Here is a 20,676-nt window from a genome sequence, read left to right on the forward strand (position 1 = left end):
CATAAAAAAATTCTCTTTTTTACCCCTGCCCTCGCCATCCACGCGCTGCGCATCTTGCATTGGCGTCCAAGGATGCCGAGGCCAGGCAATGGGGAGGGCCAGCGCTAGCTGCTGGCTGACTGTCTGCGTACGGGATCCCTGTGCATGCCAGAGGGCACGCCACCGCACGCTGCAAGTAACGCCGCCGCCGGCAACGACATCGATCCCGATCGCCCCTGCGCATGCATGAAGGAGATCGAACTATAAAAAGGCCGGCATCTCATGTGTGGTGCTGAAGGATGCTGGCCCCCCGGTCTGCAATCACCGTTGTCCTCCAATAATCATGTGAAAAAGAACCGTCAGGATCGGGTGATCGGTCGATTTGGTGGTGCGCCTTTCATCTGATCGTACGTGGTGCAATAATCTCTCGCAAACGTGTAAGCAAGGCAGCTAGATGTATGGCTTAAAAAGAAAGTGTATTATGGGCTTATGGCTGTATGCCACCATACTTTGTCAGGTATACGTACGGCGGCTCCTACTGCAGTAATAAGATGGCCGTGCTGCTACGTCTAACTGCTGGTACTATGGTGGTTGAGAATTGAGTAAGGCTGCCGGAGCGAGCATGCTGCTGCAGCTAGAATGTGGGAGGGAAACAATTTGAGGGCGGTGCATGGTTGGTATGGCACGGATTTGGATGGGCAGGAAAGCTAGTTAAAAGTAGTCTATCAACTCGTGCTCATGCCCTTGCCCTGATTGTTATGTTCGTTATGTATTTAGATGCATATATATTATATAAATAAAGAGTTTATTTTTGGATTAATTTTCATCACTGTAGAGAAGGATAATTTACATGAAATTTTTGTTTTGGATTCTTTTTATAATGGCATACGTGTGATCACCTATTGTTGTTAATGATGATTAAAAATATAAAATCCACGGTCAGATGTTTTGGTCTGTCGTGTAAATTTGTAGTAGTTTTTTTTTCTAGCACGAGGATTAATGCTGAGGCTTGAGAACAAGTGTCCTGGAAAGAGTAGATGATTTTTGCTAGAGGTAAAAAATGGATCATTGCGTTGATGATGTTCCAAAAATATATGTGAATTTATATTAATATTTTTTGGCCTGCACATAAAATTTTAAAAACTATTAACTTCAACAACAAAATTATAAAAATTATTAATAAATGTAACATATCTGGAGAAGTCTATGCACTAGATGATGTACAACTAAAAAAAAAATGCAAACTATGTGATCCCGTGTTAGACATTCTAATAAGAGCCGTGTTTCATGTATACACATTTGTAGATGTGTAGCTGCCCCATCATATACAGAATCCATGGTGCACACGCGGTTGGATGACAGACGCCGCTGGCAGCCGATTGCTCTATTCCTTTCCGTTACTGTGCCTCCTCCCCCTGTTCCGTCCCTCGGCAGGCCATGTGGTGAACAGCAGAACAGGGCGGTGTGCAACGGAAAAGGGCCCCTGCAGACCAACCAAATAAACAAGCGCGATTAACCAGCAGGTCGCCCCCGTAGTTAATTCGCCCTAATCAGCACGGAAGCGCGAGATTAACAAGTCAAGGATGCATGTAATTAATGTAATGTGAACCCCGGACCTATCATTGGAAAGGTGTCACAAGATGAGGCAACAGGCCTAGAAGCCCCGAAGCATTTCTTTTTCTCTCTATCCTCTTTTGTTTCTACTCCTTTTTTCTCTCCTCTTTTTCGAGGGCCGAGTTCTTGTCTGATGTGGAAAGAAGTGAGGTGGTGTGGAAAGAGGGCGGGAGGCCAGGACCTACTGGTTGGAACTTGGGTGAAGAAGGGGTGTGTGTGTGGGTATGGTAGCTACCAAAGCTAGCTTGGGGTTGGAAAAGGGAGAAAAAGCTCCTACCACGCGTACCAGCCAGGGCTGCTGGATGGAGAAGGAAAGTAACCGGAGATTGGGAGGAAGGCACCAGCAGCTAGCCCAACCGGGCACCTAGTAAATGAGCAGCACATCCATCCATGGTGTGGTGGTGGTGGTGGTGGAGTGGGTGATGAGTAATGCTGCCACGATCCCGCAGACAAGCACTTGATGCGGTGCTCCTGCTCCAATTCTGCTTTCCCCCCAATAGGGGGTATAGCAGTAGAAGATGCCCGGCAATATCTAGTGTGTATTATATAGTGCATGCAACCATCATCTGTGATACCTTGTTCTAAAATCTAAGGAGTGAAAAGCAATCATGTAGTATATATGCTATATATAAACATATATATGATATGATTGTTGTATACACGTACGTACCTAACTGCTCTAGAACATTAAATTTTGCCTTTACATATGCACACGTACGTCATGCATCTATTTTCTTTTCATAGATCGATTTCATGGCGGCCGGTTCACCTTTTGCACTGCACAACACATATCGATTTCATCTTGGGATCGAGGAGATGAGAACGATGTGCGCGTTGCTGCTGCCGCTAGTCTTGTGCCTGCCCCTCTGCGCAGGCGCGTCCACGTGGCCGCCCCGCGCCTCGCCCCCAGTCATCCCCAATAGAAAACCCCAGCCTTTTTGGCGGCACTGTTCCGATGTGCTACTCCATCCGCAGCACGGCAGAGCAGGCGCGGCACCTGTGGTCTGGGCCTCTGGGGGTTGGATGGACTCATGGACATGGACCCCAAGCTGAGGTGAACCTGAGTGCCCGATCCGATGGCCTTGCCAGAGGCTTGCAAGTGTCACGGCGCGGGGGCGCGTACGTGCGCGTGATGTGCGCGCGCGTACGTGCGCGTGATGTGGCTTGTCCCTTTGCCGGCTCCGCTCCTCCTCAAATATTCTCGCCCGCCTCCTCATTCCTCCCCAACCATCTCATTCCTTCCTTCCCCCCACCTTCTTCCGAGGTCCTTGCTCCCCCCGGCGGCAGCTCGCACCTTGCAAGGAACACCCAGCGCCCAGCTCTGCTGTGTTTGGCGGCGTGCCACCAGAGGGAGACCCGGCGGTTAGCTGCTAACTGAAGTGGGCGGCCAGCTAGCGACTCGCTCTAGCTAGCTTCTGGTTCTGGCCCCTGCGCTGCGGCGTGCACGCCATGGCTCAGGAGGACGTCCACCTGGACGACGCCGGGCTGGCCCTGGACCTGTCCCTCGGCGGCGGCGGAGCCTCTGACGCGGCGCGGCGGCAGGGCACCGGCGGCCGGCTGGGCAGGGACGCGGCGCGGCTGCCGCCGTCGCCGCGCGCGCTGGAGCCGTCGCTGACGCTTAGCATGCCGGACGAGGCGACCGCGACGGGGTCCGGCGGCGGGGCCGCGCACAGCGTGTCGTCGCCGCCGGCGGCGGGCGTGAAGAGGGAGCGCGTGGAGGAGGCCGACGGCGAGCGGGCGTCGTCGACGGCGCGGGCCGAGGACGACGACGACGGGAGCACGCGCAAGAAGCTGCGGCTGACCAAGGAGCAGTCCGCGCTCCTGGAGGACCGCTTCAAGGAGCACAGCACCCTCAACCCGGTACGACCGCGCCGCCCCTGCCGATCGACCTGGATCCGGTTGCTGCATCTCTGTTTGTTTGCAAATATATTGTGTGTCTGCAGATTAATAAACAAGTAGTGGTGGAGCTCGATTTCTTATCCATCCATGCCAAATGAGCTTATCTCTCAACTCAAGTCTGAACATGCTCCTCCTTTTCGCTTTCTGTTGGTGTGTCTTATCCGGCCCTGACCAGAAGCAGAAAGTCGCGCTGGCGAAGCAACTGAACCTGAGGCCACGGCAGGTCGAGGTGTGGTTCCAGAACAGGCGAGCAAGGTTAGTGTTGCCGCCCAAGCCCGACCCCCCCCCATAGCTCCTGACGGTGGCCAACTAACCTGGTTTAGCCGCGCGCGCAGGACGAAGCTGAAGCAGACGGAGGTGGACTGCGAGTTCCTCAAGCGCTGCTGCGAGTCGCTCACCGAGGAGAACCGCCGCCTGCAGCGGGAGCTGCAGGAGCTCCGCGCGCTCAAGTTCGCCCCGCCGGGGCCCGGGCCGCCGCCGCCGCCCGCCACCGCGCCGGCGCCGTTCTACATGCAGCTGCTGGCCGCCACGCTGACGCTCTGCCCGTCCTGCGAGCGCCTGGGCGGGCCCGCCGCCGCGGCCAAGGCCGACCCCGGCCGGCCCAAGGCGGCGGCCCCGGCGCACCACTTCTTCAACCCCTTCACCCACTCCGCCGCCTGCTGATCATCTCATCTGCACGCGCGTGCATGGTGACCACCAGCAACAACACAGAGCACCGCCACTGCCACCACGTACACGCCATCCAAACCACCTCGCGTACGCCACAAGTAACATGATGATCCATCCTCCCCTCTAGCTATTTTCGTGATCAGGGGGGATGGGGATTAAGTAAGATAGCTAGTTACTGTTCCCATCTTCAGCTAATCCAACCAATCATAGGCTTTGATACATAGGGGTAGTCAAAATAGCCAATCCATCCATGTATATTTTTGGGCATCCATGCTGTTTCAGGAGCACTACTCTTCGGTTTTCTTTCATTCACAGGTTGGAGTACGTATTCATATGCCGTTGATCAGAGGGCAGTTAAGTACGTAACCGAGTGGTAGTACTAGTACAATTATACTGTTATTACTGTACAAATCGACGACCATTAGATTGAGATGCTTCTAGTCGATCTCCTTCCTGTTTTTATACATGTACATATGTTCACTCTTATGCCCGAAGAAAACGAGAGCTTCCCAGACCATTGCGCTACTGTTTGCAAATAAGAGTGCGGCACGTGCCCCAAGCAGTCGGCAGTGTCCTGTCGGGAAATCGAGGACTTTCAGGCCATCGACTTTTTACCGTGCGTGAGTTGATCCCCAGCCCCAGGCACGTGGCCGTTGTGCGTCAGCCTCAGGCAGGCTTGGCGTGCCGTACTGTCTTTGCCTCGCATACAAATTGACGGTACATCCGCACCTCACGATTATGTTTGTTTTCATCAGTTTTTTAGTCTATGTCACATCAAAAGAAATTTTATCATTTAGAAGTATTAAATAAAATTTGTTTATAAATTTTTTGACAGATGAGTGCTAATTTGCGAGATGAATCTAATTAGTATAATCAATTCATGATTTGCTGCAGTGATGCTACAGTAACCATCAACTGATTATAGATTGATATACCTCATTAGATTCGTCTCGCAGTTTAGGCTCAGGGTTTAGCCTCCCAAACCACCACGCCATGTCACCACGCTCGGGTAAAATTTTTTGGGAACTTTTATAACACTAATTAGGAGTATTAAACATAGAATAATTATAAAACTAATTACACGAATAGATGGGAAATCGCGAGACGAATCTATTAAACCTAATTAATTCGTCATTAGAGGATGTTTACTATAGAACGACATTGTCTAATCATTGCATAATTAGGTTCAATAGATTCGTCTCGCGATTTTGCCCGGGGGTTATGGAATGGGTTTTGTCAGTTATCCATATTTAATACTTATAATTAGTGATCAAACGTTTGAGATTATCGTAGCGCGTGAAAAGTTTTGGGAACTAAACAGGACCTTGGTCTCATGAAAGTTCAGGTGGCACCCTCCCTCGCTGTTCTTCCTCGCCGCTTTGTACTTTGGTGGACGTTATTAAAACTAGGTCGCGGCAGTAAACACATTCAGCGACGCAACACATATTCCGTGTCGGAGGTTATCTGCACTTCAGCACTTGCATACTTTGTGTTCGACCCTATGTCTCTTTGGTACGGTGTCGTAAATCGCTTTGTAGTTTCGTTGGTTTTGCAGGGAATTTAGTATTAGCATTTTTGTGCAGCAAATTAAATTTCAATTTGATCAAACCTGCTTATGATGTTTAACTTTGGTTGATCTATTCCTTTTTCATATTGTATGGGTGCTGTGGTGTGATGAAGAAGAGATATGCTCTCTTTTTCAAATATGCTGCTTCTACGGTCCCTTTATGCCTTCCTCCCTACAGGGATTTCTACGGCCATTGATGTGAAATACGAGGCCTGTTTTAGCATCAGCATGGACTGTAGGGATCAGTGCCCTGAGCACGTCATACCTTCTAGCTCTATGGGCAAAAATAAGAGCATCTACATGACAGAGCATCATACCTTCCCGCTACTGTTTGTACATTATTTACTGAATCAATGATACTCTATTAGGTTGAAATTTATTTTCTTGCACTTGAATAGGTAGCATCAGGGATTTGTAGAATTATAGCTTCCATTGCCGTTCAAGCAATTGTTGGATCAAATTGCACCAAAAAAAACGAAAGTTGGTGACCACTTACAATTTTTGCTTTGTCTAGCCATCATATATGCCATTCGTCCTGCTTACTGTCTATTTTCTCTAACGAGGTGTTTGCAGCCCTAGACATGGAAACACATTTGAAGTTTCATATAGATAGTCCTTCTACATGTACATTTTTGCTATATCATATAGATAGCTTATTTACCGGCGCGGCGAAGCGCGCCCAAACGACCTAGTACTGATGGTGAGCGTCAGGCACAGATGTTGGATGATGACACGAGCCCTCTTGGCTTGGCCCTGTCTGCAGGTGTACACCCCTTTTTTATATCTGTGCACGGCTCAATGATTGCGCTGTCGGGGCTCTCATCCCCGAGTTGCCGTCGCTTTTGCTGGATTCATTATTGGGACAGCAGGCAAGCCAGCCACCCAGCCAGCCGCTGTCGCGCGTGCCCTGTCGCCGAAGCATCCCTGCTGCCCCGCCGCCCCACTGGCCCGGCCACGACGAGCGACGAGCTTAGCTTTCGGTCCTGGTGTGTTCAACACGTACGGCTTTCGGTCTCAGCGGCGGTCTAGCTAGTCCAGTGACCCACAAGGCCGTGAGCGGGGGTTGGCCGGGCGGCCAGCGCGGCGCCGCGCGCCTGGAGCGGTCGGTGTCGTCCTCGGGTGTAAACGCGCGCTCGCCGATCGTGTGAGCGCGCGGGCCGGCCAACGAGGGCTGCCGCGGCGAGGCGAGGCGAGCCGCGCGGCGTGACGCGTAAAAGGCGGTGGCGGTGTCGGGGGGTTGCGCGCTGATGCCGGGTATGGGCCGGCCGCGGCGAGCGCGACAGGAAGGAAACGATCGTCTTCCTCTCCGTGCTTGGTCGGCCGGTTAACGGTCTATCGGGCCGTGAGCGTGCTAGTCGATCTGTGGTAGGATCAGCAAGGCTTTTTGTGGGCGTGGCCGGCAGTTATGGGTTGAGATGTCGGCTGTCCGGTATCAGCAAAGCTACAGCAACCGCCGGGCGGGGGTTCGTCACCCGTCCGCGTACGACGTCTCTCCATGACGCAAGGCGCAAGGGAAGAATCAGGAACCGGTTGCGGCTACTGCCTGGCCGGTGGAGAATCTCAAACTCATTGGGGGGAAAAGGCGCCGAGACGATCATCGCACTCGTTTGAACTTTGAAGCTTAGTCCTGCTCGTACTCGTACTGCTGCTCTGAGATTCCCATTTAAATTTAAACTTGTATAAGTACTGAATACGTACTCCAGTTGGAGCACAGTACGGTATCAGTGGTTAAGAGTTTGGTAGCTCATCCGTTCCATCCTAGGATGCTTGCTTGCCTTAACCACGCACACGGGGGCCTCGCCGCGGATCACCAACCTTAAAAGACTACTACAGGATTGGAGCGCTGAGTCGTGCGCTCGCGCGGACCGGGCGGAGGCAGCGACGACGAGAGCGGCGCGGCCGGTTCCCCGTGAGCGCGATGAAACGGATCGGAAGCAGCTAGCTGCTCCAACGACTTAACGCCGGTCACACCGCGCGCGTGCACCCGGCGCCGCGTCCTCCCCCCATGCCTGCAAGCCCGAGACCGATCGGTAGTTAAATGTGGCGCCCCCGCGCGTCGCGTGCCTCCCGCCGACCATCCGTGCCCGTGTGGGTGCACCGCGCGTGTCTTCCCCGGCCCCGGCCGCCGGTCCCCGCGCCGCCGTTGACGTGTGAACCGCCAAACGGCACGTCGCGACATGGCGCGTCCTCCGACTCCATCGCCAGCAACCTGCTCGAGCCCAAGTGTCGTAACTAACCGTTTGATCTCTACGCTGAGCGTGCACGCCGCGGCCGGGCGACCTGATCCGAGCCGTCCATGTGATGTGCCGGGCCTGCTGGCGGGAAGGCGTGGCCCCGCGCCACGGGGGATTGCTCGGGCGTTAAGGCACCGCGCGAGCCGGCGGGCCAGGGCAGAAGAAGGCAAGAAGCTGCCAGTGCCAGGCGGCCGCCTTCCTTGACGGAACGCGCGCCGGGTCGGCCCGCGGCCAGTGGCGCGGCGACAGGTCGCCGAACGGACGAGACGCGCGCCTGCCGGGCAAGACTTCGATCCCGGATAGCTGCTGACGCGGTCTCGCGCAGTTGATCGGGCCGTGCAGGGCAGGGCAGGGGCACGTACGTACGGCTGCCGTGCTCGGGGATCTGTCACCGGCTCATGATCCAGACAATCATCAGTAGCTGGCTAGCTGCACACTTGCGGCAGGCGAGGGACCATCTGACCAGGTGATACTCATACTCCGAGGGCTGCGGATCGGATACGCCTGCCGATCATTGGGTGCCGCCCACATGGCGTGCCCCCGCGCCGGCGGTGCCGATCATTGGGTGTCGCCCCTGCAGCAAAAGCTAGCGTACGCGCGTCCAGCCAGGCCGAACCGTGCGTGGTTCGTTCCGGCCAGCTGCTGCTTGCCGACGTCCCAGGGCGCAATTTTCTGTACGCTCGTGCTGATCGGGTACCCCCCACAAGCAGCGCGTTGTTATCCTTGGGCGGCTTTCTGCCCGCACATCGGATCGCCCCGGGATTTTCCGAATATATGCGCAGGCCGAATCCGAATCCGGGTGACGCGAAGACGGATGTCGCAGCGCTTGCTCAACGCTCGGGAGACAGTGGGGGCCGTGACCTCTACCTGGTCGCCTTTTCGATCAGTACCTGAACACGAATTCGTTTTCCTAGTGGCTCCAGCACCTTTTAGTGATTTTTAATGCAAATGTATTTTTTTAAAAAAAAAACTAAGATGATGCAAATGTATCCACGGATCCACCCCCACTGCCCACTGGAAACCTGGTGCTAATTAATAGTATTTGTTGGGTGACATTCCCTGCTCCTTATTATCGATAACAAATTAATAGTAGTAGCAGTATGTATATACTAGCTAGTGGAGTTGTACTATATGTCTATGGCCATGTTTGTTTCTGATTATAATCGGTTTATCGGTGAAAATAACCGATAATCCCATCAATGCCTTGTTTATTTCCGCTTTACGTGGTAATCCGCTTCAAAGATTTGAACTACAAGAAATGAGAATCAAGAAGCGAGATAATCTTCGCTTCTCTCAGACACGCTTAGATTATAAGCCGAGCGAAAACAAACAGGACCTATATTACGTCGTCGTACAGGTAGGTAGTAACCTTGCAAGTAGGCTAAGAGCCTACTAAGACACAGAGAACACCTCCTATCCAAAGCATCCTTAGGTGGCGGCCGGCGACGTTAGAGCAAGTATTATAGCTGGCTGTAAGTCGGCTAAATGATGAGGTGGAGGAGAAAAGAGATGAGAGAGAGAAGCGGGCTATAAACTTACAGCCGACTTGGGCACAAGAACCAAGAAAATATGTGAGAGAGACAGGTGGGTCATGCATTAATTGTGAAGAGGTAACTATTATACATGTGGGCTGAGAGAAGACTACAAAGAGCCTTACAGCCAGCTTGTTGGCCATATTATTAGCCTTACTCTTGGGCCGAAAGATCTTAGAAAAACGACGGCCGTCGGGGGCTGTTGCAGGAGGCGGCTCGATGGGCCGGGCTTAAATGCTCGACGCGGCGTGTGGCAGCGCAGATCCGTGAAGGCATCATCATCACGTGAGGGCTTGGTTTTCCAAAAAAAAAAATTCAACAAATGATGGCCCGGCGGCCATGCGACGAAGCTGTTTCGGCCCAGCTTCACGGGGAGCTGGAGGGGCCTCCGGCTCCGGTCCGTGTGCCGATCCCGTGAGCGGAGTGAATTTCGCTCGCTCGCTCAGCGTGACCAACACTTCTGCACACTTCCGTCCCGCGTCCCGGACGTCCCGTAATAAAACTCTCATGAAGTCATGCGGTTGGCACGAACGTTCCCGTGACGGTGACTACTACTGTTTTTTTTTTGAGGGGTACTGAGGACTACTACGGGTGGGAGCAGGGGTGGTAAAGGGTCCAACATTTTGAACTAGAAAATCTAAGGGCCGGATCCTAAAAGAGCCGGGCTCTAATCTTATGTAATTTTGAACTAAAAATTTTAAAGATCTTATTGGGCTGTAAAGAGGTCACTAGGGTCATGGCCCATTACCACCCCTAGGTGGGAGTGTGGGACCGTGGGAGTAGGGCAGGAGTGGGGTTCAACTGCAAGCTGGGTTATACCACCCAGGCCCAACACACAGAAAGTTAAAATGGGCCGACCCACGGCAAAGAAGAAAGAACCTCATTATCTAAAAAAAAGATCCTCTCAAAAAAATCTAAAAAAGAAGAAGAAAGAACCTAAGCAAGCATTAGCCGAGAACATACTCTTTTTTTATTATTAATTCTTCTATTCAGATTCTATCTCTGTAGAATCAGTAGTGCCGTACTGCCTCACGTCGGAAAAGTGCAAACACTTCACAATCCGAGACTAGTCGCCGGCGGTGTGTAGCGGGCTAGCTTCTTGTCCTAGGAATCTCTCCGCTACACGGTCGATCGTCCAGCGTCCTTTCATGCTCGATCCACCGTATACCTGCCCCGGCCTATATATGTCGAAGCACAGCAACATGTCGACCTTTTTGTCTGCCGGGAGAAGTGGGCTGGCCAAGGACGACGATGACGGGTGAGAGCTCCGGGGAGCAGCCGCCATGAGGGCGCTAGCTCGTAGCTTTCCCCGAGTCTTCGTGCACCACAGAACTTGCCGTGCTTTCTCCACTGATGGAATTGTCCCCAGCTAGGTGGAGAAAGCTCACCCCAATCATGACAGTGTACAATGTCTCCGTCTCTGTGGAAGGATTCAGACTTGCATTGTACTCCCTCCCTCCGTTCCCCGAAAAGTGCAATCCTAGCTTTTGGACCTCAAATACCCCTGTTAACTGCACGGTCCTTAAAACCATTTCGTTTGCCGCATCCTTAATTCAAGATGCAGGCGGGCCCGTCTGCAAACGCCTGCAGGGGTAACCGCATCACCAGCAAGCACAATTTAATCGCTCTATAGGAGCCCGACAACATATATTCCAAACCTGCGATCTCCTATTGGGTTTTCGCGGTACAAATGATGCAGGCTTGTAGATGCCTGCCGAGCTCTGTGAGCCACCATACACAACGGCCCTCTGTCCCGTTCAAGCAAGCCACCATTCACAACATAAGTCAAAAGAGCACACTTGAATTAAACACTGAATATTACTAGTCCAGCAGTTCAGCACACATCAAAAGCAAACACAGAAGTGTACATTTTTGTTCCCAATGCTCCATGAAATCAGTACTTCAATGTGGCAAACTACCATCTAAAGTTATTTGTACAGCAAAAAGTGAAACAATTAGAGTAAGCACTGAAATAAACTGGTTCTACATTGTTTTGGCAGAAGATGTGAGTCTTGTGATTTATCCATTGGCGACAATGTCGTGAATCTTGTCACTGACTAGAACCTTCACATCACTGATAAACACGCCAGAAAGTATGCAGGAATGTGATCTTCAATTTCTTGGTACAACCTCGTGCCCTGAAAATAAACTGAAACAATTAGCAACCTAAGCTAAACCTTTAGATCATTGGTGTATGAAATATAAGCTGATATATGCTTGGCTTCGGTGTATGAAATATAAGCTGATATATGCTTGGCTTCTGAGCTAAACCTACATATTACCTAGTCTTGTTGTATGATTGAGAGTTGCATATTCCTTTAGAATGAACACCATTAACATGCTGTTTCTTCACTCTAATTGCCAAGTCTCTTTTACTTGATTCAGAGCATTCTATTTTGCATTTTGTTTATCGTGCATGCAGATCATTTTTTTTCGAGAATACGCAGGAGGGCTGTGTATCATTTCACTAAGAAGAAAAGATTGTTCAAAGTTTACAACGCGGGCCAAAAAGAGGCGCACGCACACCTCAACCGAAACTAGAAGAGGACTATACGGCCGTAGATTACAACCAGAGAGCATCCTGTGCTAAGAGACCTAGCTACCGTTGACATTTGTACCCGTGAGCGACCGATGTGACCAGCCGATAGCAGCAAGCTTAGTCGCCCCAGCCCGAATCCAGCTACCTCCCTCGGCGAGAATGTCGTCCAGCAGCTGGCTTGGTGTTCGCTCAAGATTGTTGAACACCCTGGCGTTCCGCTCCTTCCACACCAGCCAAGAGACAAGCATTACAGCTGTGTCTAGCCTCTTCTTTTGATCATGTGACAAGTCTTGGCGTAGCAGGAGCCACCATTGTAGAGGCTTAGATCGGCAGAAGGCGGAGGGCTCTGGTAGTCGATCACAAGCAGCAGGGCGTACCAAACTTCCCTGGTGAAGCTGCAATTGCAGAGTAGATGGTCGGCTGTCTCGTCTTCCTGATCGCATAGACGGCAAGTCGTGTCCGTAGTTAGCCCCCGGTGACGCCTGCGGTCTGCTGTCCAGATACGGCCTTTGACTGCCAGCCAAGTAAAAATTTTTACTTTCAATGGCGCCCAAGACTTCCAAATGGGCCTAGCTCCCTCAAACTGAGCGCTTCCGAGGAAGAAAGCTTGGTAAGCTGACCGTGCAGAATAGGTGGCATCTGAGGTCCATTTCCATTTGATAGTATCCTCAACGCCCTGCCTTAGCTGCACGCCCTCAGCAGCTTCCCAGAGGATTAAGTATTCATAGAGAGCTTGGACAGTCAACGTGCCTGTCATGTCCTGAATCCATCTCTTGTCTAGCAGTGCAGCGTCAACCGTTCTAGTGTTCCGTGTCCTCGGTTTGATCAGCTTGCAGAGTTCCGGTGCGATTAGGCAAGGTGAGTTGTGTCCGAGCCAGTGATCCGACCAAAATAAACTCAAGTTGCCATCCCCCAGCTCGATCACAATGGAGGCGTTGAACATCGCTTGCAGCACAGAATCCTTTCCAAAGTCCACGTCCAAATTCTTCCAAGGTCTGTTAGCATCTGTGCGCCTAAGCCACATCCACCTTAGGCGCAAAGCAAATGCTGCTAAACGAAGGTCCACCACTCCCAACCCTCCGACCTCTGTCGGCTGACAAACGAAGGACCAAGCCACCAAGCATTGACCCCCATTAGCTTTCTCTTTGCCAGACCAAAGAAAGCCACGCCTCCTCTTGTCAATTTCCTGGAACACCCAGTCAGGCACCTTGAGGGAGATTAGGGCGTGCACACAAGCAGCAGACATTGTGACTTTCACCAAGGTTAACCTTTCGGCTTTATTCAACAGTGAGGCCTTCCAAGTTGGAATGTAGGCAGCCACACGGTCGACCAGAGGCTGTAGGTGTGCTTTGCGCAGACGTCTTACCGTAAGCGGTAACCCGAGGTATTTAATTGGGAAATCAGAGATCTCAGCTAGAAACAGCTGTGCAGCGAGCGTGATCTCACTGTCGCTGCAGGCGATTGGCGCGATGAGGCTTTTCTGCAGATTTGTGTGCAGACCAGAAGCATCACCAAACAACGCCAAGATCTCTTTGGTGGTGATCATGTCCTGGGCCGCTGGATTCACGAAGAGGACAACATCGTCGGCGTACAGAGAGCACTGATGCTGGATGACCTGGCTAGCTGGTGGTGACAGAACGCCGAGTGAAGCAGCCCGTTGAAAGAGACGTTGGAGCATTTCCATCACAAGTATGAATAACATCGGCGACAACGGGTCCCCTTGACGAAGGCCTCTCGCATTGCAGATCAGGTTACCTGGATCGCCGTTAAGGAGTACCCTAGTTGATGCCGTGGAAACAAGTGAGGCGATCCAATCTCTCCACCGTATGCCAAAGCCCAAAGCTTCTAGGACTTGTAGTAGGAACGGCCAAGATACAGTATCGAATGCCTTGGAGATGTCTAGCTTAAGTAGCAGTGCTGGTTTTCTCTTCCTGTGCAGCAGCCTCGCAGCTTGTTCTACGAACTTGAAATTGTCATGAATTGAGCGCTTCTTGATGAATGCACTTTGGTTTACCCCTACCAGATTATCCAGCTCCGGTGCTAGGCGATTAGCCAAGCATTTGGCGACCAATTTGCCAAAACTGTGTATCAGGCTGATGGGCCGGTAATCCCCTGGTCTTTTCGGATCCTGGCATTTGGGTAAAAGCGTGATAAGAGCTCCATTCAGGCGCTGCAACTGTGTACGGTTGGTGAGGTAGAAGGCTCCAAATGCAGCTAGGAAATCCATTTTGATGATCGGCCAAGCTGATTTGTAGAATTCGGCCGTGAAGCCATCCGGTCCCGGCGACTTGTCAGCCGGCGGAGCTTTGATCGTAGCCCAGACCTCCTCCTCCGAGAAAGGATACTCCAGGTGTTGGAGGTTGGCTGCCTGAACACCGAGCGCTTGGAGGTCGATGGTCGAGCTCCGTTCTGGCGCCGCGCCAAGAATTGCAGAGAAGTGCTAATGCAGCAAGTTTGCTTTTTCATCATGGGCCAGAGCCAAGCTGGTGCCGTCTTCAAGCTTGGAAATGAATTTCCTCTTTGTTCTGTAGCTCGAATGCAGGTGAAAGAACTTAGTGTTTGCGTCCCCCTCCCTGAGGTAAGTGATCCTAGATCGCAGTCTCGCGATAGTCCGTTCGAGAGAGGCGAGACCAAGGCACTTGCATTTCATCTCCTTCCGAAGCTGGTGCTCCTCAGGAGAAAGCTGCCGCCGGTCCTGCGCACAGTCAAACTGGAACACCACTTCTTTGGCGACGAGTAATTGGAGTTTGATTTGCCCAATGCGTCATTGACTCCAGCTTTGGAGTTCCCGGGCTGTGTTCTTCAGTAGTTCGTCAACCCTGTGGAAGGGGTCTGTGATGCTGTCGGGGCACCTCCAGCCGCGCTCAACCGCCTCCAAATACCCCGGGATCTTGAGCCAGAAATTCTCGAAATGAAATCGGCGCTTGTTGTTGAAGGCGGCATTCAACGTGAGGTGGAGCGGACAATGATCGGACATGTCCGAGGAAAGCGCCTGCAGGAAGCACGCCGGGTATAGTAGTTCCCAGTCCACCGTCACCAAAACACGGTCCAGCTTCTCAAGTGTCGCGTTCTCTCTCTCGTTACTCCACGTGAAGTAACGGCCGTGAAGCGGCATGTCTTTCAGCTCCATCTCGTCGACGAACCTACGGAACCGGCCCATGTTGCGGCGATTAAGGTTCAAATTGTTCTTGTCGGTGGCGTCCAGTATGAGATTGAAGTTCCCTGCAATCATCCACGGGTAGGAGATGGACGAGCGGATCGATCGGAGCTCCGCGAGGAACTCAACTTTGTCCGCATCAGGTTGCGGCCCGTAAACGCTGGTAAGGCACCAGGGTTCCGAGCCATCACTCGCTTGCAACAAGACGGAAACAGAGAATCTCCCCACGTTCACTAGCGACAGAGTAAAATCCTGGTCGCAGCAAGCGATCAGCACCCCCCACAAGCACCAACAGCCGGCACGTAGGCAAAGCTCGAGAATCGAGTTCCGAGCATTTCACTGATCATGAACGGAGATATTGCACTTAGTTTGGTTTCCTGGATACACACGACAGATGCTTTGGCATCACGCACGACCCCGCGCAGAGCATCACGATGGGCAGCACTATTGAGCCCACTGACGTTCCACACGAGCAGGTTGTAGTTCGGCTGATCCATAGGAACTAACAACCTTGGACGCCGCCCGGACGTAGCCTAGGCGACGAGGACATCCGCGTCAATCTGCATGGCGGCCGCCGAGAGTTCCTCATCGGAGAGGGTCTGAGCAGCTGGGAACAGATCGCGGATGGCTGCCAGTTGCTTCTTGTCCAAGGGCTTGTCGAAGAGTTTGAAGTACTTCTTCCTTGCTTCATCGGTCGGCTGTTCGCCAGCGGCAAGGACACCAAGCTTGCGCATGAGGACAACCTCGCCACGCTTGGAAGGTCTCACCGCCGAGTGCAGAGGCTGGTTTGCAATGCGTGTGCTGCGCCGCTGAGGCTGCGTAGGGGGGGGCCGGTGTCGAGGACCGCGAACCGGGCCGTAGGGCGAGAGGAGCCTGGAGCGCCCGACGCACGCCGGAGATGAAGTCCGCGGTGGCCGCGGCGACAGCAGCCACGTTCCTTCCTTGGGCGTCGGATGCGTCGCGCGGAGCAGACAAAACAGGCCGGGATGGTGTCGGTGTAGTAGTGCCCGTCTCCGCAGAAATAGGCCCGCCAGGAGATGGGCCGCCACCAGGTGGGGAAGGAGCAGGCCCAACGGTGAGCCTGTGTGCAGCCGGTTCGCATGCTCCCGGCTTGCTGGTAGGCAGCGGAGGCGCAACGCCGCACCACGACCGATCGCCCGCCTCGGTCTGGTCCCCGGCGCCAGACAGGGGCTGCTCGACCCTGTGCGGGGTCAGAGCGCTGTCCAAGAGAAGCCGGCGACGTGGCCACGGGTGGGCCTCACTGCGAATCCGCCTCTGGTACACGCGGAGGGAGGGTGGAGACAAGACAGTCGCCAGAACGCGACACGGGGTCATGACTACCTATTTCAGTTCCCAAGGAAATATCACACAAATCTGTTGAGGAGTTGTCCAGATCAAAAATCTGTTATTGCCACGATACTCACGCCATTCAGTTGACGCCAACAAAATAAGAAAGCGGCCGCGCGTACGCATTCAGTTGGTGCTAAAGAACAAATGGCACGAATCAAAGCATAACCAACTTTAACCCATCGCATCATTTGCACGCATACAGAATTTTCAGAGACAAAAATTATAGGATCCGCAATCGAGAAGGTCAAGTCGAATGATGGCTTAGTGTATAGTTGTAGCGAGTGATTGACTAGATGGTTTAGTTTCGCTGAATTAATAATTCATACGTACTTGATTATGCTAATAGTTAACCGTACCGTAGGTGTATGCATGTGTCGTGTCTCTTGACTGGGCTGTACGTCGTCTAAGGGTCAGTTCAGTAGGTGTAGACCTGATCATCTGTCGGATCGGGTCACTTCGAGTTTCGGGTCAAAAAATGTTGGCCCATGTCCGGCCCATGACATGGTCGGGTCGGGTCGGATTCGGGTTGGGTCGGATTGGCCTGCAATTTTGTGTGTAATTTTCGGGTTGGATCGGGTTTTTTTGAGTTTCGGGTCAAATATTTCGGTCTGTACCCGACCCGTCACTTGGTCGGGTCGGGTCGGGTTTTTTTCGGGCGGGTTGGATCGGGTTAATCGGGTCGAGTGGCCCATGATCAACCAGATCTAAGTAGGTGTACTAGCTAGGTCCTTCAAATTTTTTTTTTGAAAAGTAAGGTCCTTCAAAATATGACCGCGAGCTTTTTGACGTCTACCGTACCTTTTTTTTTTGGTCTACCCGGGCAGAAGTGGGCCAAGGAGCGTGAGTGCTCCGGGAGCAGCTATGGACAGGGCACTCGTAGTCTTAGCTTTTCCCAAGTTTCTGGACACCACAGAACTTGCCGTACGTGCTTTAACTTACCCACCAATAATAGAAAGCTAATTTGTCCCCAGCTAGGTGGAAGAGAGTTCACCAATCATGCTCACGTACAACGTTTTCATGGTCGGATCGAGACATGCGTGTACACATGCATGTACAAGACACTACAGTTACAGGGCCCGGCCGGAAGTCTCGAGGGTTTGAGCCTGCCTGTAAATTGCGAATTGAATATATTACTGTGTGCGCCTCAGCAACAGATATACAGCATGTGACTGGTGGACAGATCACAGATAGCAGCCAGGCCTCCGGAGCAGCACGGAGTACTAGTTCACGCAAGCTATAAGGCTGCGAAAATCTTGGGAAAGTGTCGCGATCAGGCACGAACAGACGCACGATCGAGGTACTAGACTGATCAGCAGCGCAACACAGCTAGGTAGCAGTCGCCGTACGTGAGAGCATGTGCATCTCTTTGTGCAATGCCGTGGCATATTGTTTAATGTTAGAATCAAAGATTCTTCATTTCTGAGTAGAATCTATTCTAGATGTACAAATCGAGTCGATCCTCAAAGATTCTTCATTTAATGTTAGAATCTATTCTAGATGTACAAATCAAAGATTCTTCATTTAATGTTAGAATCTATTCTAGATGTACAAATCAAAGATTCTTCATTTAATGTTAGAATCTATTCTAGATGTACAAATCATTTCTGAGCGACGTGGTGGCATTTCCCGTCTGCCTCGCGCTAACCCTAGATTGGTAGGGATGTAGGAGGGGTTGGTGGCGTCGGTCAACCTTATGATGCATGCCCCAGCACCCCTCCAGTTCTTATAACGCGGGCGACGGGAGCCCACCAGCCATGTTTGACTGGACGCCCCCGATGAGGGCGCAAATCAAGAGATACTCTTGGAGATCTGGCCCCTGGAGATCAATTCCAACATTTAAAACTAAATAAAATATTTTCTTTGTGGTTAAAACTTTTTTTGCAAAGGTTCCAATCTAGAATTATTTGGAGTAAATATATTGGATATAATCCGATTGCGAGCAGGAGGGAGGGTCCCACACATTATAGTCACTCGAGGCCATTCTTCATGTACCGATTGGACTTTTGCATCGCGTGTTGCTAACACCGAGATCAACCCAGGGGGGGGGGGGGGAGCAGATTGGCATCCGACTCATGGCCACGTAGATAGCTGCGTGATGAAGTTCAGTTCGTTGATTTGTTTGGGGGCTAGGGGCACCGACGGCATGCTGCTTCATGGTCAGATCACGATGATCAGTTGGTGCCAATCAACTTGGTCATCAGCCGGTCCCATCCGTCCAATAATGGGCCTATCCTATGCGTATGCAGGGAGAGTCACCCGTCTCCCATGGCCTTCTTTTTTACCCCGTAGCTACGCGTGCTCAGAATTTTTATTCGAATACTTAGAGAGCTGCACATTATTGTATTTAAAAAAAGTATTTGAGAATATTACAACTACGTACAGCAAGGCCATATGCATAACGGTAACACGTGTGCTTCGAATTTGACTTAGAAGAAGACACGTGCTTAGAATTTGACTTCTTGGAACTAGCTATATTTTGTGATGAGGAGAAGAAAACGTACAGTAGTGCAAGCCGTAAATAATACTGTTAAACCCTACCTGTTCAAGTGAATATTAGGAAAAAAACCCTTCAAAAAAATTATTAGAAACAAAAGTATGGTGGCGGAAAGAGTACATATATCAAAAAAAGAAAAAAAAACAGCCACGAAGATAGCAAGTCGTGTCCGCCGTCCTGCGTGCATGCCACGCAGCTAGGAGTAGATAATTAAGAAGCGGCGGCCTGCCACTGCCAGCGAGGAAAAAAACAAAAAGGATCATCGGATAAGCAAGCTGGCTAGCTAGGACTACTTGCATCTCGATCGATCGCCAGCTCAAAAGAGGGTAGCTCGATCGTGTGCTCCTTTTTTTCCAAGGAGAAAAAGCACAGAGTGCGGGTTGGTGAGGCAACCTCTCGATACAATCCCTACGCTTGATGAAGTATAGCGCTGGAAGAAAAGAAAAAGGCGACGGAGAAGCACAAGCGCAACAGGATTTGAACACTTGCACGCACCGAAAGCGAACGCGGTGGCATCCATCCCGATTTCGAGCCTCAAGCACTCTTCCCCGGTTCTCCAGCGGACGAACGAGGAAAAACTGACTAGGGGTAAATTAAAATTAATTTTTGTTCCGGATTCAAGTTAATATGGAGTAGTATTTCTTATGGAAAAAGTCTATTTTTGACCCCTCAACTCTTCGCAAAATCTAACTTTAACCCCCAACTACAAAATCGGGCACAACAGACACCCCAACTTCTAATACCGTGCAACTTTAGCACCTGTGCTCGATTTAGGTGGTTTCGTGCTGACGTGGAGTGGATTTAACCCGCCACGCTGGCGTTGACCCACCACGCTGGCTCTCCCCTTCTCTCTCCCGTCACTTTCCCTTTCTTCTTCCCCATCTCCAGCCAACCCACACCCCCTCCGCCCGATGCTGCAGCTAGCCGGCACGCTCCGCGCACGGGGGGCTCGCCGTCACCGTCCTCCACACGGCGTTCAACGCGCCGGACCCCGCGCGCCATCCTGGCCTCGCCATCGTCGCGGTGCCCGACGCCATCCCGGAGGCCGCCGGTGCCAACGGCATCGCCAAGATCCTTGCACTCAACGCCGCCCTGGAGGCCTCCGGGTGCGTCCGCGCCGCGCTCGCGTCTCTCATGGCGGTGGCGGCGGCGGAGGGGGAGCCCCGGCTGGCGTACCTGGTCCTCGACTCCGCCCTCCCGCCGCCCAGAAGGCCGCCGCCGCCCTCGGCCTGCCCACGCTCGTGCTCCACACCGGCGATAAAGGAGCTGCCACCACTAAAGGTGAGCGACCTGTTCGACCCACGCAAGCTCCCGAACAAGGAGATCGGGTAGAGGATCCTGATCCTGACCACAGAGACCACGAAGAACTCCTCCAGCGCGATCCTCAACACATTCTAAGCCCTGGAGCCCCACGAGCCGCCGCCGCCGAGACCACCACCAGCCTGCTCGAGCAGGACCGCAGCTGCGTGGAGTGGCTGGACGCGCAGGCCCCCGGGTCCGTGCTGCACGTGAGCTTCGGCAGTGTCGCCCGCCGACGAGTTCACGGAGGTCGCGTGGGGCCTGGCGGCCAATGGCGCGCCGTTCCTGTGGGTGGTCCGGCGCGGCCTCGTGCTCGAGGCGGAGCCAAGCGGCCGCCGGAGCT

At 52.4% G+C, this 20,676-nt stretch overlaps 1 protein-coding gene across 2 annotated transcripts; it reads left to right on the top strand.

The window, feature by feature from the left end:
* Positions 1 to 2,738: 2,738 nt before the first annotated feature.
* LOC120692612 (homeobox-leucine zipper protein HOX19-like) lies at positions 2,739 to 4,679 on the top strand. Of its 2 annotated transcripts, none has more exons than XM_039975979.1 (3): positions 2,739 to 3,453; positions 3,668 to 3,747; positions 3,816 to 4,679. In XM_039975979.1, the coding sequence occupies exons 1-3, from the start codon at positions 3,043 to 3,045 to the stop codon at positions 4,153 to 4,155; spliced, it is 831 nt and encodes a 276-aa protein (XP_039831913.1). In that variant the 5' UTR covers positions 2,739 to 3,042; the 3' UTR covers positions 4,156 to 4,679. The 2 variants fall into 2 exon arrangements, with proteins under 2 accessions (XP_039831913.1, XP_039831914.1); XM_039975980.1 differs by having other exon boundaries at positions 2,756 to 3,453; positions 3,828 to 4,679.
* Positions 4,680 to 20,676: the final 15,997 nt, after the last annotated feature.

The sequence above is a fragment of the Panicum virgatum genome, chromosome 9N (genome assembly GCF_016808335.1).
Source record: "Panicum virgatum strain AP13 chromosome 9N, P.virgatum_v5, whole genome shotgun sequence".
Taxonomy (NCBI): domain Eukaryota; kingdom Viridiplantae; phylum Streptophyta; class Magnoliopsida; order Poales; family Poaceae; genus Panicum; species Panicum virgatum.